General features: G+C 49.0%; 1 protein-coding gene across 3 annotated transcripts; it reads left to right on the top strand.

Moving 5' to 3' along the window:
- The first annotated feature begins 126 nt into the window (after nt 1-126).
- BRD8 (bromodomain containing 8) lies at nt 127-24,524 on the top strand. Of its 3 annotated transcripts, XM_074552484.1 has the most exons (27): nt 127-222; nt 471-567; nt 1,364-1,433; nt 1,667-1,716; nt 2,605-2,727; nt 2,882-2,962; nt 3,383-3,447; nt 4,025-4,161; nt 4,583-4,798; nt 6,015-6,159; nt 7,272-7,481; nt 7,879-8,159; nt 8,651-9,106; nt 9,452-9,545; nt 9,756-9,802; nt 10,138-10,352; nt 11,169-11,261; nt 11,445-11,513; nt 12,217-12,394; nt 13,031-13,135; nt 14,044-14,088; nt 19,552-19,824; nt 20,212-20,418; nt 21,631-21,776; nt 22,483-22,569; nt 22,922-22,990; nt 23,934-24,524. In XM_074552484.1, the coding sequence occupies exons 1-27, from the start codon at nt 204-206 to the stop codon at nt 24,154-24,156; spliced, it is 3,801 nt and encodes a 1,266-aa protein (XP_074408585.1). In that variant the 5' UTR covers nt 127-203; the 3' UTR covers nt 24,157-24,524. The 3 variants fall into 3 exon arrangements, with proteins under 3 accessions (XP_074408585.1, XP_074408583.1, XP_074408584.1); XM_074552482.1 differs by lacking the exons at nt 19,552-19,824; nt 20,212-20,418; nt 21,631-21,776; ... (1 more) ...; nt 22,922-22,990; nt 23,934-24,524 and adding an exon at nt 15,213-15,641; XM_074552483.1 differs by lacking the exons at nt 4,583-4,798; nt 19,552-19,824; nt 20,212-20,418; ... (2 more) ...; nt 22,922-22,990; nt 23,934-24,524 and adding an exon at nt 15,213-15,641.
- Nucleotides 24,525-24,862: the final 338 nt, after the last annotated feature.

Consider the following 24,862-nt stretch of genomic DNA (forward strand, 5'->3'; position numbering starts at 1 on the left):
CCGCCCGCTCCGCCAATGGGAGCACGGCATGAGAGCCCCTCGACCAATCAGCGCCCGCTTTTGGGATGGAGGGGGCGGGCCCCCGGGCAACCGGCCGCCTGCGCGTGCGCACATGGCGGAGGGGGCGTGGCGGCGCTCGGCCGCCTCCCGGCGGGCTTTGCGCGCGGTGCCGCCCCTGCCGCCCTCAGGGCCGGGCGGGGAAGATGGCGGCGGGGCCGGGGAGTGAGTGCGAGGCTGTGCGGGAGACGTGGCCGGGAATGCGAGGCGGCGGGGCTGGGGAGAAGAAGGGGCAGGGGAATGGCCTGAGGAGAACGGAGCGGTTCCGGAGGACCCTTCCGGGAAGAACCAACGGGGGCGCCGGGCGGGGCGGGGCCAATGGGTCCGGGGAGGGGCGGGGCCAAGCGTGGAACCGCGGGTTCTAGTCCCGGTGTTCCCGGGACTGTCCCCCACACTCCTGCCCTGTTCCGCAGAGCACAAACTGCTGAGCGCCGGCCCCACCGAGCCCTGGTCCATCCGCGAGAAGCTCTGCCTGGCCTCCTCCGTCATGCGCAGCGGCGACCAGAACTGGTACGGGAGCGGGAAAGGCGGGCGGCGTGTGCACAGCACCGGGCACGGCACGGGGCTGTCACCGCGCTGCCGCTGTTCAGAACGAAAATGGGGTGAAAGAGGTGTGCAGGCATTTTGTTGGCTTCATAACTACTGAGTGAACCCAGAGGTGTGGTAATCAAAATAAAGAGCGATGAGAGCTGGAGAGGGAGTTTGAACAAGGACATGGAGTGTCAGGACAAGGGGGAATGGCTTCAGACACAGAGAGGGTTAGGTTGAAGATTAAGAAAAAGTTCTTTACTGTGATGCTGGTGAGGCACTGGAAAGGGTTGTCCTGAGAAGTTGTGACTGCCCATCCCTGGAAGTGTCCATGGAGCAGCCTGGGATAGTGGAAGATGTCCCTGCCTATGGCAAGGGGTTGGAACAAGATGATCTTTAAGATCCTTCCCAATCCATTCTATGATTCTGTGTTCATAATTAGATGAGGTGAGTTGTGGACAACAAAGATATTTGGTAACAGATTCCTGTGCACTGAACCTATAGCTCTGTTTTACTGTATTTTTCTCCTCACTAAAGTAAGGGTTTTGTGGAAATGTAGTCACATAATCAGATACAAGAAACTTGCTTTTCAAAGCAAAGGAGTAAAATTACTGTTTATTAGAAGCAGGTAAATATTTTTGAGACTTGTAACTCCTTGGTGAGTTTATCATGTGTAGCAGGGTTATTCAATGAGGTAAAGAGAGGTTTTCATCTTTTCTCTGCATGTTGATTGGGGGAAAAGGTAAATTGATGGTGACTTGTCATTTCCTTCCCACAGGGTCTCAGTCAGCAGAGCCATCAAACCTTTTGCAGAGCCAGGACGCCCACCTGACTGGTTTTCCCAAAAGGTAAGGCATTTGAATCCTGGGCACCAAATCTCTGCACAGTTGTAAATGTCATACTGAGGATGAATTTAGGATTAATTGTTCTGTGTTTTATCCAGTACACAGTTACTAAGTAAGGCTATGTGATTATGATCTGAAATTCCTTGCCTTGGGAATTTGTGGATGTCCATATATTTTGGTGTGTCCTGCTGCTTGGACAAGCAGACTGTCCTCTGACTTCCTTTGTTTCTTCTCAGCACTGTGCATCTCAGTACTCAGAGCTCTTGGAGACCACAGAGACCCCAAAGTGAGTACAAAGTGTGACCCCAGCACAGCCTGCAGCAGCTCAGGGGGCACTCCTGGGTTCTCACAGCAAAGTCCTTGTCACTATTAAATTACTTTTTGTTCCCCAGCCTGCTCCTCCCAAAAGGAGCATTTCAGAATGAGAAAATTCAGCTGGAATAGCTGTTGTGGGACAGTGGGATCAGGGTTTTTCAGATGGGAAATATATATGTTTATTTAGCTGGAATAAAACACTGCATGTTAGCCTTACTGATCAGAAGTTTTGCACATAAATGTATCATTCAGAATAGGGGTAGAAAAGAGGAGTGAGAAGGGAGATGTTTTGTATTTGTCACTATTTTGCAGTGGTTTCTTACAGTTTTCTTATCAGTGTTGTCACTACAGCTCTGTGATATGAGTTATTTACTGCTCCTAGTTCCAAGCATTTTGTCTGGGGACTTCACACAACATTAACTGAAAGATGGGATGTCTAAAAGTAATATTTGACAATTTGACATCCTCCTTTGACAATTTTGTTTGTGAATTATATTCAGCATTAGAGTTGCAAAATTAAAGGGCTTAGTAGAGTCAGAGAAGAAAAAAAAAAAGATATTTCTTCTTGGGGAGAAAAGAATTCTCTCTTGAATTGGAAGGATTGTATTCAGATTGAGAATTTTTGGTGGACTTGCATCTTTGATCTGTTCCTGAAGACTTTAATGCTGGGTGAATTGGCAAAAATTTCCTGAAGAGATTGTTTGAATGTTGTGCTGCCCAATATAATTTCAGGGAATTGGAGGAAGCTGATTCTTTTTGGATGAGCATGTCATGAATGACAGAAAGCAGCCATTTATGAAAGAGGAACTGAGTTTTCTTGTGGTTTGTGTCTGAGTTTTTCTTTTCTCTTTTTCTGTAGAAGAAAACGTGGTGAGAAGGGAGAAGTTGTGGAGACAGTGGAAGATGTTATTGTGCGGAAACTGACTGCAGAGAGGGTTGAGGAGTTGAAGAAAATTATTAAAGAAACACAGGAAAAATACAGGTACACGACAGAGGTTTTAAAATGTTGCACACCTGAGAGTCCTGTCCTGAAAAAGTAATCCAAGTGGGATGAAAATTGGGGGTGACTGGGGTGAAAATGCTGCTTAAGCTGTGCAGTTCAGTGATCAGATTGTAAAAAGATTTTATGATTACAGGCAACTCAAGAAGGATGCAGAGCTGATCCAGGCCGGACACATGGACAACAGACTGGAGGAGCTGTGCAATGAGATTATGATGTGGGTTATTTCATTATTTCTTCTGAGATTGTGGTTTCCTGACTCTCTGTTTGTCCAGCATCTCTTGCTCCACATAGTTTGGGTTAAGAGAAATGGAGCTGGGCAGATGCTTTGGCCTCTGAGAGCGTGGGCTGGGGGAGAGCAGCTGGTGTGGAACATCCTTTGGGGTTGCTCAGTAAAGAGCTTGGCCATGGCTTGCAGAACCATGTTTGCAGCCTCCCTTCTGGCAATCATGTGGAAGTGAAATTTCCTGCCCTGTGTGTCACTCTCTGGCTCTGCTGCTCGCCTTGGGGGGTTTGAGGCTGAGTGGTTTGATGTTGTTTGGAGATAACAGAGTGGGCATCAGTAAAACACATTTTGAAGGGGGAATTAAGGGGAACTGAGACACCCTGTGACAGCAGGTTTTTGTACTTTTTACAGAAAGAAAAAAATGGAAGAGGAGGAAGCAGAGGTCAAGAGGAAGGCTACAGATGCTGCTTATCAGGGTAAGCTGGAAATGAGGTGCCTTCGTTTTCCTCAATGCATATATTCATAAGAACATTTAGAAAATACTGAATTCTTGTTAAGACCTGCAGGAGGAATTCCTTGACCCCAGAGTTGGAGAGAGAGGCTGTATTCTCTTTCTAGCACTATATTTGTAACAGGGTAAAAGGCAGAGGCTTCTGAAAAAGGAATAAAATCTTCAGGAAAGGTGTATCCAAGGGAAAGCAGGGTTGGTAAGGAGCTCTGTGGTAGAATGTCAGGCTTTTCACACCTTTAGTTTCCCCTCGTCACTGAGGATAAGGGGAAGAAACTTTTATTCTGAATGTTTAGTTCTTCATAACTCTTGGGGCATTTAATTTGGTGGTGGGAGGTGGTGAATACCAAACTGCTAAAAAACCTGCAGCTGCAGTGCATTACCCAAAGTCAGTATTACTTGGGAACTGAGCCTAGTGGGGTGCAAGAAATTCCTATAACATACATTGTTCTCTTAAAATCCTTCAGGTTAAAGTCAAAGGTAATTCTTTGGGCCACTCCACGATGGAGTCACAGACTCTCACTGGAGTTTGTGTTCTCTTGCAGCTCGCCAGGCCATTAAGAACCCCCCTCGAAGGCTGACGGGGGTGATGGTTCGTTCTCCTGCAGGCTCCACCTCCCCGGGCGGGGATTATTCCCTCGGAGATCTGTCCCAGCCCGCTGGGGATGAGGCCAGCCCAGGGGTGAGGATCCTTCTCTGGGTGGGAGGGAAAGCCCAGCTTGGGACCTGGGGCTCTGCATCCATCACAGAGGAGGGGCCTGGGGAGAAGCCCTTGCCTTGCTGTGCAGCTTTCAGGTGCTGCAGTGTGGTTGCTGACAGTGCTGCTCGAGATCCATCTCCTCTTCCCTGTCTGTGGTGATCCAGTGCTTGGATCAGAGGCCTTGTAGGGGCATCAGTGGGTTGGCCAGGCAGTCTGTGAGTGCCTGGGAGCTGGCTCTGCAGGGCAGGGAAAGGGTGAAAGCACGTGCCTGGAGTAGGGGCAGTGAGTGAATGCAGTAGGTGTCTGTGGTGTGCTGGATCAATGCTCTTGGGGGAAGCAGCAAGCGGGGCTGGTCCGTGTGGTGGAGTGTGGCTTTGAACAGTGTGGTTTTTCTCTTTCTCAGGTCACGCCAGGGACATTGCCCAGCACCCCAGTTGCCTCCTTCATTGGAATCCCTGACACCCCTCCAGGCTCTGCTCCCCTGGATGCCCCCATGACCCCAGTCACTGATGATTCACCCCAGAAAAAGATGCTAGGACAAAAAGCAACTCCGCCTCCTTCCCCTCTGCTCTCAGAGCTGCTGAAGAAGGGCAGTCTCCTGCCCACAAGCCCCAGGCTGGTATGGAGCTCTCTGCTCATATATGCAAGCACACAAACAATTTGCTCCAGACTTTCCCACTGAAAAAGAGGGATCTGCAAAGAATTTTTAAAAATGTGCAGTTTTGTGAGAGTCCCAGCAGAAGTGATAACCTGAGAGGTGTAAATACCCCTGTGAGCTGCAGAGGTCAGCCCCTTTTCCAGCAGGACTGCAGGGCTGGTGCAGCACATAGGACTGGCTGTCCCCTCAGTCATAAGGAGTTGGAGTTGCAGGGTTTGCTAGGGGAAATTGTTCTCCCCAAGGAAGGGAATTTGTTAGTCAGCATCATCCCCATCAGCCTCTGTGACATTCTTGGTGATTCCTACACTGGGCTCACAATTCTTTACACCTTGTCAGGAAGTCCTGTTTCAGTATTTTTAATGTGTACAAGAGTAGGGAATCCTTAAATGGCACTTATGACCTATACAGAACTGCTTCAGTTTTCTCCTAATTGTAGACAGCTCCTAAAATCACTGTGATGAGAACCCACTCATGTTAGTGACTTGGGAAGTCTTAGGAGATGCTGACACTGTTCAGAGCCCAGTGTGAAAACAGCAGCCATCAGCTGCTTGTGACACAGATTCCCTGGGTTGGTGCTTGTGTGATGGAGTAGGTGTGTTGCTGTTGACTTTTTTCTTCATAGTAGTCAGATTGAGGGTTTTTTCTATTTGCTAGCTTGGGTAAATGTTCCATGGATTTTATGTTTGCAGGATGTAACATAAAGTGGGGCAGGGAAAGGTCATGGCTGTGGAAAGCTGAGGTTTCTTTGTAGGAACAGGACTGGTTTGTATCTGTTTCAAGGTCCATCATAGGTTCACTGTGTGACCTTGATCAAGTTACTTTCCATCTTGGTATTTCTGCTTCTCTCAACTCAAAACAAGGGATATTTCTGTGCCATCTCAGGGTCTAGAGAGACTCATATGTGTAAAGGATTGTGAGGTCCTTGAAGAGAAGAACTGTGACAGAGCAAATGATGCACTTGGCCTGCAGCTGTGTTACAGCTGAGAACAGGAACAGTTTCAGACTGTCATGTTCTGCACTTGTGTGAGGGGCCTCAGGCAGGAACTAACCTGAATAAAACCTGCAGAGGAAATGCTGGGACACCAGATGCTGGTGCTGTTCATGAGCTGCACATCTGGCAGAGAATCACTGGTGTGGTGGTATCTCCAGGAACTTGAGTCTCATCCTCCTTTGACAGGTTGGTGAAAACGAAATGGCAGTGGCTTCTGGTCACATGAACAGCTCTGGAGTGCTGCTGGAGGTAGGAAGTGTCCTTCCAGTGCTGCACAGTGGGGAAATGCAGTCAGCACCTGGTGCTGTTCCTGCATCTCCAGCTGCTTCAGGTAACTCAGCTCTTTCCTTGTACAGTGTTCCCTTAAGATTTACCTTCAGACTGTTCTGTGGATTTTCTTGGGGGGAAAGATGATGCCTACCTGGCTGGTCTGGGAGCTTCTCTACCAGTTGCATTTCTATTTATATAGCCCTGTCCATCTCACCCCTACTTTTTAAGAAAACTCTAAACCTTTAAAGAGTGACTGAAGCAATTTGGTCTAATCCAGTCCTGATCCATGCAGTCTGGTTTTCTGGGTTGGACACTGGCTAATATCAGGCATCTGAGTGTAGAAAGAAAGGGTTTGTTCACAGGGAGTCGGGGAAAAAATGGTCTAGATCTGATCCCCAACGTGTCAAACACAGCTCCCTGTGGGTCTGGAGAACTCAGGTGCCCTCCCTCTGGTGTATCTTAGAGATCTGTTCAGAGTTAGTGCAAGAGACAGAGACAGTGCAAGACTCTGTATTGGGCTTTCAGAATAACCTGCCTAAGGAAGTTTTTTCCTCAGCTCCTGCTGACCAGTGATTTAATCACATTGTCTACAACTGAGATTATGTGTTATTCATTCATACAGACTTCCATACAAGTAATACTGCTTTCCTTATCCACATCTGGTTTTTTAAGACTTGTTAATTTAGTCCAGACAGTTCAGTAAATTCTGACTGGAAGTTACAGCTAAGATGAATGGCAGCCTTTGATATAAAAGGAATTCTCCAGGAAAAACCTGCAAGGAAATCCCCTCTGCTCCCTCCCAGCTCCTGTGACAACTGTTTGTCTTGGCTTACCTTGTGTGGCTCTCTCAGCACTGTTTTTCAGATTTCCCATCATTGTTTTGGGATGAGCCTTTGGAAGGGCATCTCTGTGCATGTGTGGCTTAGTCTGTCCAGCCCTTACAGTGGGTGCAGTGTTCTGTGGCTGCATGATTCTGCCTCAGACTGCACACACAACGGGAGTCGTGCATTTTTTGGTGCAGGTTCTCTGTACAGCTTTTGGGACTCTTTATAGGTATCTCTGTGTCTTTTCCCAGAAGAAGCCACCAGGCAGTGAAGAGCCCAGTGGTGGCTTTGTGGACTTGAGTGGTGGCTGCTTCTTGCTCATGTGCTTTTCCCTTCTACTCTCTGTTAGGTGCTCCTACGCTTTCCCGGCTTTTAGAAGCTGGCCCTGCACAGTTCACCTCACCTCTTGCTTCCTTCTCCGCTGTTGCCAGCGAGCCTCCAGCTAAGCTCCTGCCACCCCCCGTAGAGCCTGTGTCCCAGGCCACTATTGTCATGATGCCCACGCTGTCAGCACCAGCCGTTGTGCCACCAGCTGCAGCTGCAGAAAGCGTAGCCACAGGTGCGTCCCCAACCACGCACTCAGAGCTCACGTCGTGCTGGAAGGCAGAACTTCCCCTGGGATCAGCGCCCTGCGAGCTCTCAGCTGGGCTTTGTCACCTCAGACTCACCATCCTGGCCAAAAAGGATGGTTATGGCTGGGTTCTGGAGGAAACATGGTTTTAAACAGGGTTTGCTGGGTGTGGGGGGAAGTGCTGGTGGTTTGCTGACTGCGGTTCAAGGGTTGGAATCTCCTGTGGGAAAGCAAACCCGTATTTGTCTTTTATTAATCTAAGCTGTGGTGGGGTGGATGGGCCTGGGATAGTTGTGGTTGATGCTTAGTGTTACCCACTGCAGTGTTTGTTTATGTGGGGACTTTTCCAGCTTGGTCTCTGACTGTGCCTCTCATCCCTGTGCAGTGAGCCAGCCTGAAGCCTGTGTTTCCATGGAGGCAGTGGCTGATTCCCACACTGTGACCGTGTCCATGGACAGCAGTGAAATATCAATGATCATTGATTCCATCAAGAAAGAGTGCCTGGGTTCTGGGGCTGGCAGCACTGCAGGGTCTTCCAAAGATCACTGCATGGATGGGAAAGAAGATCTGGATTTCGCTGAAAAAATGGATATTGCAGTGTCCTATACGGGGGAAGAGCTGGACTTTGATACGGTTGGAAATATTATAGCCATCATTGAGGACAAGGTAAATGGGGAAAGCAGAGTGCTAGTTTTGCTTTTGCTGCACATTCAGTTGGGTTAATTTCAAATGATTGCTGTTCACCAATTTAGTTTAAACAAACAAGAAATAACTATTCCAGAATGCACATTCTCGCCATCATTTTCCAGATCAACAGGACAGGACACCACTGCTGCCTGTCTGACACTGGTGCTCCTTTTCAGAGTACAAAAGGAAATGTCTTTATTCCTTGGAGGGTAGGGTTTGGGTCAGGTCTCTGGCAGACAGCTGAGCACTGCTCTCAGAATCCTTTCCAGGAGTGCCATATTTGTGAAACTGAAGCTTCAGGAGAAACTCTCACAGGGAGTGATACAAATCTGGCTGCAAAAAAGGCAACTTTGTAAATGGAGTAGACTGGGATTTCCACATTTGTCTCAGTACCAAATAACATGAACTTTCCTTTAATCCCTCTTTCTGACCTCAGCCTGCACTGCTGTGTGTTTCTTTTGACAATAAAGGTAGACGACCCCCCTGAAGTCCTGGATGCAGCAGTTGTTGAAGCTGCTCTGTCTTCTTTCTGTGAGGATACCGATGATCCTCAGACCCTTCCTGGCCCGTGGGAGCATTCAATTCGTCAGGAGCATGAGAAACAGGCCCAGATGCCACAAGTGTCCGTGACTGTGAAGCAGGAGAGACTGGAGTGTGAGGAGCCAGAGGCAAAAGGAATTCGAGACCTAATGGGCATCAGTGAGCTGGGGTCAGAAATGAAGACTGAGATTGCAGAGCAGGACCAGAGTCAGCTGGGCCCTGAAGAAACCATACCAGCAACTGCAAGAGTGACAGAAACTCCAGAGCTTAGAAACCAAGAGATAGAGGAAGATCAAAGAGCAGCTGTAACATTGGGAGAGACTCCTGAAGTCAAAACAGAGTCATCCCAGGGAGAAGATGCCGTGCTCAATGCAGTGAAGGCAGAGGTATGTGGGCACAGAGGCTGCCTGGAACTGGTGTGGGGAAAGAGAGGAGCAGTTGTGGCAGGTAGGAGCAAAGTTTAGAGGAAGGATGAGTGCTGGGTTGAAGTGACCCTTCAGTGAATGTGACTGACTGTTTTCCTGGGAGTCAGGCTGCTGATGTGCAGAGCAGCTCTGCTTTAGGCAGTACCTTTGTGTATCTCCCCCCACCCATGTGCAGAACTGCTGCTGGGAAGGTGCTCAGTGAACCTCATTGCCTGGAGTTAGGCTAGGATGAGTGAGATGTGCCCACACCTTCACTGAAGTAAGCTGACACAAACATCTAGATTTGTGCATTTCTCTTCCCTCCAGACCCCACCTGATGATGATTCATCCCCTCCACAAGTCCCAAATGTGAGTGAAGACTCCTCACAGGCTGATGTTCAGCACAAATTTGAGCTGTCAGGTAACTTAATTCAGCTAGGAAATCTTTTACATGCAACATTATTAGCTGGATAGTTGTTAGTTATCTGGTTCAGGTTTTCTGGGGAGGAGGGAGAAAAGATTCCTGTAGGAACAGTGGTAATTACTGCAGGACAGTAGGCGTTGGTGCAGGAGCTTTTGTAGGAAAGGCTGCTTGGGAGAATCAATCTTTCTGCATTTCTTTCTTTCACAGAATCAATGAAGGAGGAGGCCCAAGCCCTGTTTAGGAGTCAGATGAAGGTAATTCCCTGTTGGTTTTAGTCATATTGAGTTAATTAGCAGCCTGTTGCTGCTGCTGTCTGCTGAAAGGCAAAGCTTGTGTTCAGCTTTCTGCACTTTGAGCAGTCTGCAGCTGAAGGGGAGATGGCTTCAGAATGTAAAGGTGTTTATGTCTGTGCTTCTGGGTCTGTGGGGACAAGCTGGGCAGGCTGGAGAGACTGGGATTTTGTGGAAGTGCCTGTGCAGTTGTCAGCAGCCTCACAAAAAACCCACTTTGCTCACAGAACCGTAGTTGCTTTGTAGGTCTGAGTGGCTGCTGTAGCTGTCTGTGCCAGCTGATGGACTCTGTGTTTCAGGATGGGCAGGGTGAGGAGGATGATGAGGACGGTGCCAGTGAGGCTGCCAGTTTGGAGGAGCCCAAGGAAGAAGACCAGGGTGAGGGCTATCTCTCAGAGATGGACAACGAGCCCCCCGTGAGCGAGAGCGACGACGGCTTCAGCGTCCACAACGCGCCCCTGCAGTCGCACGCGCTCGCCGACTCCATCCCCAGCAGCCCGGCCTCCTCGCAGTTGTGAGTGTCAGGGCACACAGCAGGGACTGCAGGAAATGAGCCTTGCTTGGTCATATCCTATGCAAGCTGTTACAGCTCCAGAGCTCAGTCCCCAAGGGGACTGGGTGCCAGAAGCCAGCTCACTCTCAGACCAAGGCCGCGGGTCAGCCCCTAGCAAGCAGGGAGATATTCAGCTCTTAGTGATTAGGCAGCTCTTGTGATTTCAGCTTTGCTTGCTAGGTAGCTTTTCCCTTGGCCTAAGGCTCCAGCAGACGGTAGAGAGAGGAGAAGCAGAAGACGCTGGCTGTTCCATGAGTATGGCTTTATTGTAGGGTCCGTGAAGGGTCTCAGCTCTTCTTCTTCCGAGTTAGTAGGGGTACAGTGTGCTACTTTTATACCCTTGGCCTGGATCCAATCCTGACCAATGGCAAAGGTGTTAGAGTGACCATAAGTGACCAATGGTAGGGTTTAACACAATATTGCCTTACACGGCTATAGGGATAAGGTACAAGGCGGATGTCCCTGGAGACAGGAAACTTCTTTGCCGCTGTGTCAGCATTCTATTCTCCAAGGGGCCCTGGCTAAAGCTGAGGGGTTTACTACACTGCAGGATCCCCATTTCTGGCTTGCTGAGTGGATCCTAAGGGAGAATTTGTTGATGATTTGTTCGGTTCTTGCTTACAAGTGTGCAGACAGCACTCCAGTACCAGCTCCCACTTTTTCCGTCTGTCTTTGGGGTGGGTTAGCATGGGCATGTCAGGGACAAAACAAACCATGAGTTTTGTACTCTGAGGCAGTGATCAGGCTCCTGAAGGAATTACGTTCTTCTCTTCGCAGCTCAGTGTGCAGTGAGGACCAGGAAGCAATACAGGCTCAGAAGATCTGGAAGAAAGCCATCATGCTGGTTTGGAGAGCAGCAGCTAATCACAGGTGAGTTTGATGTCTTGGCAGAAAGAAGTGACTAATCCTAGACAAGTCTCCACTCTCCCATCTCAGAGGCTTATCTCTCTTGGGAGATGATGAATCATATTGTTACAGACAAATTAAAAGGAGAGCATGAAACAAATATTTACCAGCGAGAGCAGGCACTGAGTGGACTGTTTTTCTCTGCAGGTATGCCAATGTCTTCTTACAGCCTGTAACTGATGACATAGCACCAGGCTACCACAGCATCGTGCAGAGGTGAGTCTCAGCAGTCTTCTGTCATCAGAACTCTGTTTGCATATTTGTAGGGATTTCTGGCAACAATGTAGTTTTTGCCTGCTGTGCAGACTTGGAAAAGTGTTCTTTTTCTGACATGATTCAGTCAGAAGCAGGTTTCCCCAAGAACACTCATCATCAGTAACAGGCACGTGTCTGTACACAGTCCTGACTTTGAGTGAAGTACACTGGCTTACACAGAACATTTTATCAGTAAAGTGAAACTGATCTGTTTCTCCCAGTTTCTGTCCAAGAGTAGGATTTAACCCTTGAAATTCCTAAAAGCTGTTCTCTAATCAGTATTTTTTGCTGTCCCAGATGGTGGACTTTTCTGGAAAAATTACCAGAAGTCCCTGCTAGCTGCTGAAATCTCTTGTAAACAGTTCAAGCTCAGTAGCTGCAGCTCTAGCTCCTTAGTTTCTCTATCAGTGGTGCCTGGAGAAGGCAGATGCCTCTCCTGAGAGATCTCTGAGGCTGTTGTTACTGTTCTAGGTAACTGCTGGACACCTTGGGTCTTCTGAGAGCCAGACCTTGGTACCAGGGAGCACAGCCCATGAGGGGGAACTGTTCAGCTAAATAGAATAGACCCTGTAACCCAACACATTATAGACCCAGGGCTGTTTCCAAAGGAGATGGGAAAGAGTTAAGCATTTCTGTTGCAATTTTGCCTGCATTTCTTTCACAGGCCGATGGATTTATCTACCATCAAAAAGAACATTGAGAACGGGCTGATCCGAACCACGGCCGAGTTCCAGCGGGACATTATGCTGATGTTTCAGAATGCAGTGATGTACAACAGCTCTGACCATGATGTGTACCACATGGCTGTGGAGATGCAGAGAGATGTCCTGGAGCAGATCCAGGTGAAGTACTGAGCTGAGGCCAGTGCAGGACAGAGATCTGCCTTGGTCCATAGGCCTGGCTGTGTCACAGTTTCACTCCCAGTGCGTTTGAATGCAGTGGGTCCTGCCCTTCCCTGCTTCTCTCTCATGGTAGCTCAGGTTTTGTGTTGAACTAGATTGTGGGTGAGTTAAAAGTAACACAGCAGAATATTTTATATGTTCATCCCAGACCAATTTCAGATGTAATTTCCTTCAGGGAAATGCTTAGGCCAGCAAGAACCAGGGTGTGGTTCAGGAACAGAAACGAGCAGCAAGAACAGTGAGTGACAGGGGACGCCACGGCTCCTTTGGGTGGCTGTGCTGGTTTATGTTGATAGAAAGTGCACATGAAACTGCCCTGTGAATTTATGCTATTTAAAATATCCTTTGAAGCAGAATGTTCCAGCTGGCAGGGCTGAGTTTGAATTGGGGTTTTGTAGTTCCTCAGGACTTGTGGCTTCTGAGGTAAATTGGGGAACTTATTCTGAGCAGCACACAAGGAACTGAAACTGCCTCTGACCCAATCATTCCCAGCCTGTGGTCTGTGATAGGTAACTGACATGCACTTACTGAGCTTGTTTTGCTTGACAATCTTAACAGAGTGTGGTTTCCTTGCAGCAATTTCTGGCCACACAACTGATGATGCAAACATCAGAGTCAGGGATCAGTGCAAAGAGCCTGCGGGGGCGAGACTCCACTCGCAAGCAGGATGCTTCAGAGAAGGTGAGAATGCTGCACCCTGTGCAGGGGCACTTGGGATCTTCTGAAGAATCCCAAGATACTGCATGAAGTTCCTGCACAATGAGGCAAAAGTTCTCACACCAGCATCTTCATATGAACAACTTTTCTTTAAATGTCTCTACTGATTAGATTTCAGTTCTGTACAGCATGCCAGAGACAGGTCTCATGAGTTTTTTCTGTAATACAAATACTTCTGTTACCTGTTCTTAAAAACAGGTGATAAAAACTGCAGGGAAATGAACAGAGTATTGGAAGAGGTGTGAATACTCTCAGGCACATGGTGTGACTCTTGGGGATGAGCCTGCAGGGCAGGGAGTTGGACTCAGTGATCCTGTGGTTCCCTTCCAGCTCCACAGATTCCGTGATTCTATGGTGTGGCAGAAAGGTGAAGGGAATTGCCATATCCTTCACTTCCTAGTCAGCTTTTTAGAGCTAGAGAATCAGTCACCTCTGGTTTGCTGTGTAAAATACACCAGAGAACCTTTGGATTCCACACTGATCTAAGCAATGAAGATTTGTGGTTTTTTCTTTTATAAAGACCTGTGCAAACTTGATGAAGTGATGTCAGGTACTCTGTGGTGCACACAACACTGTGACAGCAGGGGCTGCCTGCTGAGTTCTAGTGACAGCTGCACTGAGCAGGAATTGTTTGGTAGACCAGGAAAACTCGCTGTGGCTGTGGAGGGAATATCCCTTTCCTGGCATTCTGGCTCTCTCAGTATCCCTCTTTTGTCTGTTTTTATGTTCCTGCTGCACAAGACTGACACCCTGCAGGAAGGGGAGTGGGGCACATGTTCCTCTATGCTCATGTGTGGGCTCAGTGCTTCTGTGTGGTGTGTGCATTTCCGTAGCTGATGCCTGATGAGTCCTTCTGTTTGGCCTTTTAACAGGACAGTGTCCCAATGGGCTCTCCTGCCTTCCTTCTCTCTCTCTTTGTAAGTATTGAAAGGCTCCAGCAGGTTCTGCAGTACTGCTGCCAGGTGCTCTGCTCCTTGTCTGGGTGATCCCTGCACTGTCACAGCATCCTTAGCACTGCAGCAGGGTGTGTTTGACCTGGGGGCTGCACCACTGTGAGCTGAGAGGAGACATCTCAGTCCCTTCCTCTCAAAATGGGTGAGCGGGTGGGGCTTCACTCTTTTCTTCTGGTTCCAAGTGTTTTTTGTTTTGTCATCTGCTTTTGCTTTTTTCCATGACTTCTCTCCTGCTTTCTTTCCATATAAGTGGGAAGACAAACCAAAGTGGTGCAGTCCTGTAGTTCCTACATCTCTCATGTTTATACAGCTGCCCCTTGCACACGGCCGAGGCAGTACAAAAGGTCTTGGGAGAGTGAGGAGTCAGCTGTGTGTCCTTTATCTGTTCCTGGTTCAGAAAGCAAAAAAGACTCTGCAGAAATGTCTTGCTCTGTGCCCGTGGTGATCTGCAAGTGTTTGGAAAAATATTCCCTCTGGGAAACCCCAAGTCTCTGAGTTACTGTGAGGAGAGAGAGGAGGAAGATGGAGAGCTGTCCTTGTCTCTCACATTATCTAAAGACAGAGGAGTACTCCAGGAGAGGCAGCAGATCAGCCAGAGAGAGGATCAGAGGAAGCTCTCAGCTCACCTGCTCGTGGAAAGGAGCTGTGTGGAGGAACTAGGGAGCTAGTGCCAGGGTCACTCAGCTGGAGCAGCCCTTGCATAGGGATCAGCAGCCTGTAAGGTAGGTTAGTCAGCAGTTTTCCTTTTCCCACCTTAAGCTAGAATCTGCTGCTTAGGAGGAAGCCTGCACTGTCCAGGCTCCAAAAGCCTCTGTGTGGGCCAGAGGTGCTGCCTGTCTGTGCCCTGGCTCCAGCAGTGCAGAGATGCTGCCCAGCCCAGCACCCTGCTGTGTCCACATCCAACTTTAGGTAGGTCTGCAGGCAGGCCTTGACAGGGACGGCTTCCCTTTCTCCTGATGGGAAAGCATGAGAAATTGTTGCCAGATGCAGAATTCCCTTTATCCCTCCCTGTGTCCCTGCCTCCCTCCCCTGTGCCGGAGGGCCGTTCCTGTGGGTTGTGTAACTCTGTTTGTTTGCCTTGTGAGCAGGACGGAGGCACCAGAGGGCGGCGCTGCGCCATCGAGGCAGACATGAAGATGAAGAAATGATGCTGCAGACACAAAATCCCAGCAGAATCCCAGGCATCCGGAGCTGAAGTGTGAGCAGGCAGCTCTTAGCAGCTGTTGGAGGAGGAAGAAAAGCTGCAGGTCCATTTCTGGGACCTGGTTCACCACCTTCGCTTGCCCTTCTGGAAAGCAGTGTCCTGTCAGAATGTGTAACCCAAAGAAACTTCCCTGGAGGGGAAGGCCAGCCCCCCTGCCTGTTTTAGGGCAGTTGTCTTGGGCTTCATCAGTGTTCTGGTGTTAGCTAGCAGCTGGTGGCTCGTACGTACTGTAATGTGAAGTGTACAGATTTTTACTAGTGCTGTGTAAATGTGATGTATATTAAAATCTGGGAACAAACCCGTGTGCAGTGTACTGAGCATCACAGCTCTGCAGGGAGGAGCCCTGTGCTACAAGCCTGGATCCCCACCTGGACTACCTGCAGATGTAATTCTTTTCCAGTTATGCCTATAGCTCTGATGTTAGAGACAATCCATAAATCACAGGAATGCTGCACAGTGCTTGCAAGGAGAGGAGGATTCCATGCTTGAGTGTGTGAGGATACGGCACCACTGTGGTGACACTGGAGATCAAACCTTGAGAAGTTAAATACTGCAGTCTTGGTGGAGCTTTCCTTAGGAGAAAATGCATTGCAAAGGACTTGACATTGTTTCCCCAGAGATCTGTGGAGGCTGCACTAGTCAGAGTGAAAACCTGTAATCCCAGCAGCTGTAGGCAGGATTGCCAGTACCTGGTTTCACATCTGAGCTTGTGCCCTGTTCCTACTGGGAATTACTTTCCTTTTCCTCAGCAACGTGAGGGTTTAAGTTCTCTGCAGGAATTTCCAAGTCACTTTTTCTGCTCATATGACCTGAGATGAAACTTGCCTGTTTTCTGCCCACACAACCATTCATGGGGGAAAAGAAAACAACAGAATGACACCATCCTTGATTGCTGCAGCAGCTGGGAGTGCTCTGCCCTCCGTGCAGCATATCCAGGGTGCAGCTTTCTGGTAGACAGGTTTCAGGAAACTGAGTCACTGGGATTAAGAGCAGAGGCATTGTTGCCTTATCCAGTAAGAGCTCTCAATTTTCACAAGTTCAGTGTTGAAGTTGGCCGTGCCTGCTGTGTCAAGTCCTGTGTATTGCTGAGGTGAATTTTCACCAGGAGTCACCTTACTGATGTGGAAATGCTGAAACTCCCTTGGATTGGTGATTGGTTCCTTGTCTTTTGCTGCTAAACCCGGGAGCAATCTTCTGGTTTGAATTTTTATTGTTCTCAGTTCATAGCACAAAAAGCCACAGAGGTCTTTGTCTTTCATGCATTTCATGGAGTGGTTTCAGTTAGGGGCAAAGATTTTAGCAGTGCCTGTTGTGACAGGACAAAGTAATGGTTCTGAACTAAAAGAGGGCCTATTTAGACTGGATAAAGATTTTTTTTTTTTACAATGAGGGTGGGGAGGCCCTGGCACAGTTCCCCAGAGAAGCTGTGGGTGCCCCATCCCTGAAGTGCTGAAGGCCAAGTTGGATGAGGCTCTGAACAACTTGGAATAGTGGGAGGTGTCCCTGCCCATGGCAGGGGGCTGCACCCAGACAGCCTTGGAAGGTCCCTCCCAACCCAGCCTGCTCCAGGATTCTGAGCTGGAAAGAACCTCTGTGCATTCCTTTACTCATTGAGCTGCTCTGAGCAGGGCCAGCTGCAAATATTGACCTTAGTCAGAATCTCCTGGGGTGCAGCTTGTCATGCCTGTGTCCTTTCTCTGCTGGGCTCTGAGAAGGGTCTGGCTCCATCTCTGTGACACCTCTTTGTCTCTGCTGGGACACTGGAGGTGCAGCACAGGAGAAAACCTTTCTCAGACCCTCTGGTAATTTGCTTTCATCACAGCAAGCACTGCTGCTCCTTCCTACCCTTGCTTGCTTCTCCTAACCAGGTACTTTTCTCTCAGCCTTTTCTCTTGTCCCATGACATTTTAATAGTCTTTAATGATGTTTAAGAGCTCTAAAATTCCAAGATAGGATTTTCCCTATGGAGCCTCATTCCGTCTTTCCCAATTCATCATCTCTTGCTCTGACTACTTACTAATTCTCTTCTTCCTAATACTTTGTTCTAATCTGTCTAGTACAGAGCTGATGTTTTACTGTGCTGCATCTCCCAGCACCCACCCTTTTACAGACAGATAAAACTGTCACCCCTTTCTGGTTTTCTTCTTAAATGACAAGTTACACAGCATAGACTTGGTCACGTTATATTTAAGCTTCTTTAGGGCTCACAAATGAATCCCAGTGGGTTCTAAGGTTTATTCACTGTCTCAAATTGTTCTAAAATCTTCCCCTGTTGACATTTTAATTAGATATCATCTCTCAGACCCATCCCAAGAGAAGGTCTCATGTGAGCTCCTCTGTGGCAACTGCTGATAATGATGATTAATTTGGTTTTTCCAACTGGCCCTATTTTCCACTGAGATGTTTGGCACTGATCATGTGTCATCCCCACTGATCATCTGGCAGCTCTCTGCTTCTGATGTTTTTGATGAGGTTTTTTGTTTTTATTTGCTTTTATGTCTTTAGCAAATTGTTCTCTTTTTCCTTTTTTTTTTCTTCCTACTTGATGTGGATTCTACATTTCATTTATTAGAGTTCAGGCTTTTATCATTTTTCTTGTTTTGACATGTAAGTTCTTTTTAAAGGCTGTCTTTTTGATTTCTAACAGCTTTTTCCCAGAACAGCAAGGGTTGTGCAGTGTCTGATCTCTGCAAAGTGAACTAAAACTTTCCAGTTTGAGAGAGGTTCTTTGCTGGTGACTTCTCTAGCCAACATAATTAAGAACTGTCAGGCAATTCTTAATTAAAAGTTCAAGCCTGTGTCATTTTGTCCAGAATTGGTGCAGAGCTGAGCTGTCTGTGATTATTTCACTCATCATGTCTTGCACTAACCCTGCTGTTCTGCTCTCTGGCATCTTGAGCCTTCCAAGATTTGGTAAAACTGAACATAAGGCTGAAGATCTCTTTAATCTTATGCCCAAGTTCCCAGGACTTCCTGATTTTCTACATTTATCGCTGTGGAGCACAGAAGGATGATCACAAGTGATCAGATTACCCCAGGCTGAGGCTTTGCTGTGCCTCTGTGTGTGTGGCAGCTCCAGGCACAGGGTTTCTCCTCAGATGGAATCTCAGTTTGCCCAACTCCCTCACCTGGAAGCTGTGAGCAGGTAATGTTATCTCCTACCTCATCAGATTTCATCTGCTGCCACTGAAGTGAACTTTGGAAGAGGTTTCAGAAGGACAGGCTTGCAGATCCAACTCTGCCTGCAAGTTCACAGAATCAGCAAAGCAATTTTCTCATCCCAGACCCAGTGGATTCTGTATTTCTCCCAGTTATGCACCATAAGCTGAATTTGGAGCTGTGCTAGCAGTCCTGAGAATGGAAAAGACAGTCGGTGAGAAATGTTCAAAACTCTGAAAAAATCAGGTTGTACATAATTAACTGAAGACTCTAAAGCCAGTGTTAATTAATGCATAGAATTCTCCATAGGTGCAGCATCCAGGCAGCTCCATTCAGTGGCAAGATGAGGATTTTGTGACATCCTTCACTGTGGTGCTGTGGCTCTGCAATCAATTCCCCAGGCTTAGAGGACTCAGAGTACACTCATGCATTTGGACATGAACTAATGAACAGAGATTAAATGAGTGGTTTCTTCCTTCTTAAGAGAATGCAAACTTTTATTTTCTGCAGTGGACAGAACTGTGTTTCTCAGTGTGTAACTGTGTGGTTATAATTCTTCTGGCTCAGGTACATGAGATCTCACATCCAGATTAATCCCACCTGTCACTTTCAAAACTCTCTCTGTAAGGTTTGGAGTAAGTTATCTCCAGTATAAAAAGTTCTCAGTGGAATTTCAGTGAGCTGCCCTTGGAGTCCCCAGTTGTTCCCAACACTCAGCAGCTGAGGAGCTCCAGCAGGGCTCAGTCTGAGCTTGCTGGGTGCCTTCAGCCCCTGAAATATGGAGCATCAACAAAGCCAGGCTCCCAGACAGCTCAGCACGCCCTGAGCAGAGTGACCCACTGACCAGGGCAGGGAGAGAGCACAACAAAAGCAGCAGAAAACCTGAAATTCAGTTTGTGTAGCAGAGCTGCAGCCCTGCCATGTGCTGTGTGTGAGCTCAGATGGAGGCTGCTCACCTCAGAGTCCTTCCATGCTGTGGCCCTCCAAGGGTGGCAAGAAATGAGCTGGGCTTGGCACTTCTGGATCAGAGTGCAAAGAAATTGTTGTATTTTCATTGTTTGCAGATGGGCCATGCCTGGAAGTTTGAGTTGGAATCTCCCATCAAGTCAGAGAGCAGTGATTTCCAGTCCCCTCCTGACTGCGATTCAAGCTTGGATCTGGATGTGATGAGCTGGAGAAATACTGAAGAGGAGGCCATGGGGAGGCTGGAGGGGAGCAGCCAAGAGGCAGACCCTGAGATGGAGCTGAGTGAGCCCCTCTGGAAGGATGACAGTGAAGATAACCACGAGGCAGAGGAGCCATGTGAAAACAACAGTCTTCTCCAGTTCCTCTTGGAGGTAGGGCAGTTTGGATTACAGGAGGGTGGGCAGCATAGTTCAGGCTCTGCTGAAACATTGGGCTTTGCAGGGCCTGCACCATCCACATCAACAGAAACAGTCTGGGGGCACAGCACAAGCTCTGGGTTCACTTTCTCCCCAGCCTTTCCTCCCATTTGGAGCTCCCTCTGCACCCAAGCAGCTGCTTTGCCAAAACCCAGCTCACCCTTAAGCACAGAAATGTCAGTGAACTGACACTGTAATAATAACACAGGGCTTCTTCAGATTTTGCAAGGATTCCTAAAAATGGAAAGGCGTTCGTGAGCGATTGCAAAAATAGCATCTGTGCTGTTTATTTCTTCTCCTTTTTGCCTTCACAATTTGAAGTAATAAATCCCTGTCTTGCAGGTAACCCAGATGTTGGAATCTTGCTGCATTGGCAGCACAGAGTCACCAGAGACTCCGTGGGATTGCTGTGGCTCAGGGGGGAAGGAGAGTGATGGGGAGGAAGAGAGGGGCCAGGAACAGAGCACCGGAACAGCAGGCTCAGGAGCAGAGGAAAGTCAGCTGGACATCCTGGCAAAAGATGAGGAAGAACTCTTCCTGGAAAGAGAGGTAGGAGAGTGGTGGTCCTGAAAGAGCCCTGGGTGAGAGATTAGACAATGAAGGAAACCAGCTCTAGAAGAGATGGGGAGCCCCAGGTTGTGAGAGGGGAGATAAAACACATGAGGAACACAGAAAAATGTATGAGGGAAGGGTGTTTTTTGTGTATCTTTATAAACAGGAAGCTTGTTACAGATGAAACCCTCAGATGTGAGTTGGAGGAATTGCTCCTTGGCAGTGTAAAGGTGACTCATGAGAGCTGGCAGGCTGCTCTCAGGTTTAAGGCAAGGTTGGAATAGTTGCCTGGCTCTAATTGCTGTGTTTTGCAGCACAGCTTGGCTGGTTTCAGGCCCACGTGGCTGTGCCAGCAATAACCATCTGCCCCTGGGGACTGTCATGTCTTAGAAGCAGGCACTGTCTAGCCTGGGTTTGCATCAGCCCTGTGTTTGGGGGCTGTGGGCTCCCACCAGCCTGCTGGGTGTTCCTGGGAAAGCAGCACAGCACTGGAGGAACAGGGCTGTTTTTCCACACTTGTTCTCTTGCAGACTCAGGATACTGGAGACAAATAACCCCCAGGATTTCACTGTTCAGCCAGGACAGTGTATTCCCAGCAGTCACTCTGCTCTCTGCTGCTGTTACTCCCAGCAACTCCCTCTCAGTTCTCCCAGTGCTCACAGCCAAACACACAGTGTTCAGTTTATTTCTGAGAATTCTGCTCGTGCTTCAGATCTGTTGAGGATTCTGAGGTGCTCCTGCATGAAATCCCACTGAGCTTTTTACTGGCAAACCACTACAACAACAGCACCACTCTCCTTCCTGGCTGAGTCTGTTCCCTGTCATTTTAACGTGGGAGTTTGTGAGGAAACAACCTTGTTAACTCTGGGGGTTCCTGTTATCTGGATCTACAGCTTTAATGAGCCTGAGGCACTCTTACCTCAGCTCCTGATTGCCCTCTCTACATCCATGACTCTTCCAGAGAGCAGACACAACACTGGGCACCACTCAGCTCCACAGGTTTGTGTCAGCCAGGGGTGGATGGCATCCAAGAGATCAGACACATATGCTGGAAGGTCTGAGTGAGGTCAAACAGCATCCTCTGAGTAACAGAGCAGGCAGCTCCCAGCTGGGCCTGGATGCAGGAGAGGGATTTCCAGCAGGCTGGCTGCTAGATAAGGGATTCAGGTGCTGTGCTGCCATCTTAGATGTGTCCTCTGTGCTCTTCAGGGAGAGACTGAAGACTCATCTGGAGAGCCCCCTTCAGATGAGCTGCATTCACCTGAGATGAGTGCTCAGGCCCTGGATCAGGATGGCAGTGACAGCAGCTCTGCAGCCTCAGTGCTGGACTCCACAGGCTCTCCCAACGTGCACCTGTAAGTAGCTGGTTCTGCACTCTTGGAAATGCAGCAGAACAGAGTAATTTCTTTCCTTGGCACACATGAGAACAAGTGCATGGTCAGGTCACATCCAGGAAGGTGAGAGAGCCAAGCAGAGCAGGAGGGAGGGAGGTAACTTGTGCTGTCTCTGGATTTGCTGGTATTGTAGGGCATTGATCCTAAGGTCAAGCGAGAAGAGTAGAGATTAAATGAGAGATTACATGGAAAATACATGTTTTATGTTTTCTCAAGTCAAGCAGGCCTGGTGTGAGCTGCACATCAGGCACTGTCAGGCAGTGCACAGCCCAGCATTTCCAACCCCTCTGAGCAGGTGCAGGTGTGTCAGTCACCTGCAGGCTCTGCCACACGTGTGATAACTTGCACTGCCTTTCAAAGGAAAAACGTGGGATTTTGGGAAGAGAAACTTCATAAAAACCACCTCAGTAAAGTTCTGAACTGCAGAGCAGCTTGAGGTTTTCTATCCAATTTGGTCCTGTTCCTTATCTCAGCTTTGCTTTTACCCTTGGCCTGCATCTTCCTGCACTCTGGATGCTCAGTTGTGCATTCTGATGCAGAGCCCTCCCACCATCACACCCAGAGGCTTTTTGTAGCTTCATCCACCTGGATGTGGTGGGAGCCAGCAGAATTGTCACCTCCTACTTTGTCTCGAGTGTGATGATCTGGCAGTATCTTCACTCCACAGGCTGCAGCCAAGCTGGAATAACCCCCCCCAGCACCTGATCCTCAAAAAAAAGCTCCTATCCATCTGGAGGATGATAGCCAGCCACAGGTACGTGGGAGCAGAGGGCTGCATCAGCATGTCCTGAACACTCTGCCCTGAGTCCCAGCTCCTGTGTCACCTGTCCCAGACCCTGTGTCCCCATCCCAGCCCTCCCCTCCCAGGGGCTGGCCTGTCTCTCCAGCTGTTTGCTTTGGGAACACCTGCCTGCTGCAGAGCTGGAGAGAACACTGCATATTGATTTCCTCTGCTTAATGTGGCAGAGCCCAAATGCTGCTTCCTACACAGCTGGCACAACACTGGCTGTGGCATCAGGGCCAGCAGGGAGAGGCAAGCCCTGCTCCATGTTTGTGGTGCAGGGGCAGGCAGAGAATATTCCTTGTCCTTGTCCTTGTCCCTGCAGGTTCAGCAGCCCGTTCCTGAAGCCAGTGTCAGAGAAACAAGCCCCTGGATACAGGGATGTGGTAAAGAGGTGAGTTTGTGGAGGAAGTGCTCACTGGCTGATTTCTCTCAGGTTATTTTCTGCCTTCTCTGGTATCCAAAGGGCCAGTGGGATGGTTTCCTTCCTCCTTTTCCAGAGTTTGGCTGTCACCTGCATCTCCCACTGATTTCTTTCAGTAAAACTCCCTTCTGGGTAATTAGAACCTGGAAGCTTGCACTGACTCTGGAGTTGGTGGGAATTGTGCCTGCCCTGTGCAGGCATTGCATGGCTGGCTCATCCCAGGGACAGTCCCTGGGCAGATCCAGGCCCTGCAGCTCTGCAGTCCCTTCTCCCCACGCCTGGAATGTGCCTCAGGAGGTGCCCCCTCCTCACCCGCTGCAAGCGCCCCAGATGTTTCACTCTCAGCACAGAAGTGGGTCATAAGAATATTTCCCAAAGAGATTAATGGCATTTTTTCAGAGCTGAATCATGTTCTATTCTGGTCACAGTTGTCCTCTCTGCAGCCATTCATTTTCCCATTCTGTCAAAGTAAGGGAAGTAATATTTATTCCCTATCATGTTCCCCTTACCAGCACTGCTATTTTTGCTGGTGGCACCATTCGATCTTTAGGGGGTTTAATAGATACCTATTTTAGTAACTTTTCTTTCTCCACTAAAACCTGGACTGACTTCCTGAAGACTAATTACTGCTTGCCTGCTCTGGAGCTCAGCATCCCATTTTTTCCAGAGGTGACTGCTAATGACCTGCCAAGTTGATTGGATGGCAAGTGTCGCAGTGGCTGAACTCACTTTTGTCTGGCTCAGAAGAAAAGCCTTTCACACTCCCCCCTGTGTGTCTTGAGCAATAAAATTGATTGAAAATAGCTGTGCTTTCAGGGCCACCCTGAAATGAGAACAAGCACATTCATGCAGATCCCAAAGGATGCCAGGGCCTGGGTTGCAATTTCATTCTTCTCCTCTCTGTCTTTTGTAGGCCCATGGATTTAAGCAGCATAAAGAGGAGGCTCTCAAAGGGACACATTCAGTCCGTGATGCAGTTCCAGTGTGACCTGATGCTCATGTTCCAGAACGCTGTGATGTACAACAGCTCCGACCACCACGTGTTCCACGTGGCTGTGGAGATGCAGCGAGAGGTCTTGGAGCAACTGCAGGTCTTGGCTGAAGCCCTCCTGTTGTCCAGGGACAGGCTGGAGTGAGGCAGAAGGTAACCAGCCCTGCCTGAAGCCTCTCTAGTTGGAGCAGCGATGTCTCCGTGGCTCAGGGCATCTCCGGGGCTCAGGGGATGTGCTGCCATGGCCTCGGGTAGACCTCAGTATCCCCAGTGCTGTCTGCTGGGGTTGATGGGTTGATTCAGAGCAGTTTTTGGAAGGGTACCCTGTTGGAAGCCTCCATTCTTTTTGGGAAAAGCAGCAATGTAGCCCTGCAGGGAGAAGAGTTCCCTGGGATGAAAAGCAAGGGAGAGAATCCTGCGTGTGGCCAGGTGGATGAAGCGGGGACAGCCCGTGAGGATGGCTGGCTGCACATCGGGCACTGCAGCGTTCCCAGGTTCAGGTTGGTCTGATGTTGTGTTGGGTCGGGTGGGTCCGGCGTTACCGGCACTGACCACACCCAATAAAGGCCCGTGTTGAAGCTTGCCCCGGCCTGCCTGACACTGGGACTGGGACCGGGACTGGGGCCAGAACTGGGACTGGGACTGAGGCTGGGTCCAGAAGTGGAACTGGGACTGGGACCGCGACTGGAACTGAGACTGGGACTAGGTCCAGAACTGGGACTGGGGCCAGAACTGGGACTGGGAGTGGGGCCAGAACTGGGACTGGGACCGCGACTGGAACTGAGACCGGGACTGCGACTGGGTCCAGAACCGGGACCGGGTCCAGAACTGGAACCGGGACCGGGGGTGGG

Source organism: Zonotrichia albicollis, chromosome 15, assembly GCF_047830755.1.
Source record: "Zonotrichia albicollis isolate bZonAlb1 chromosome 15, bZonAlb1.hap1, whole genome shotgun sequence".
Taxonomy (NCBI): domain Eukaryota; kingdom Metazoa; phylum Chordata; class Aves; order Passeriformes; family Passerellidae; genus Zonotrichia; species Zonotrichia albicollis.

Bases quoted from the DNA above. Each gene is read 5' to 3' on its own strand.
- BRD8 (XM_074552484.1), top strand. The intron at 2,728-2,881 runs GTACACGACAGA...TTATGATTACAG, and splicing joins GAAACACAGGAAAAATACAG to GCAACTCAAGAAGGATGCAG. The intron at 20,419-21,630 runs GTAGGAGAGTGG...TGTGCTCTTCAG, and splicing joins AACTCTTCCTGGAAAGAGAG to GGAGAGACTGAAGACTCATC.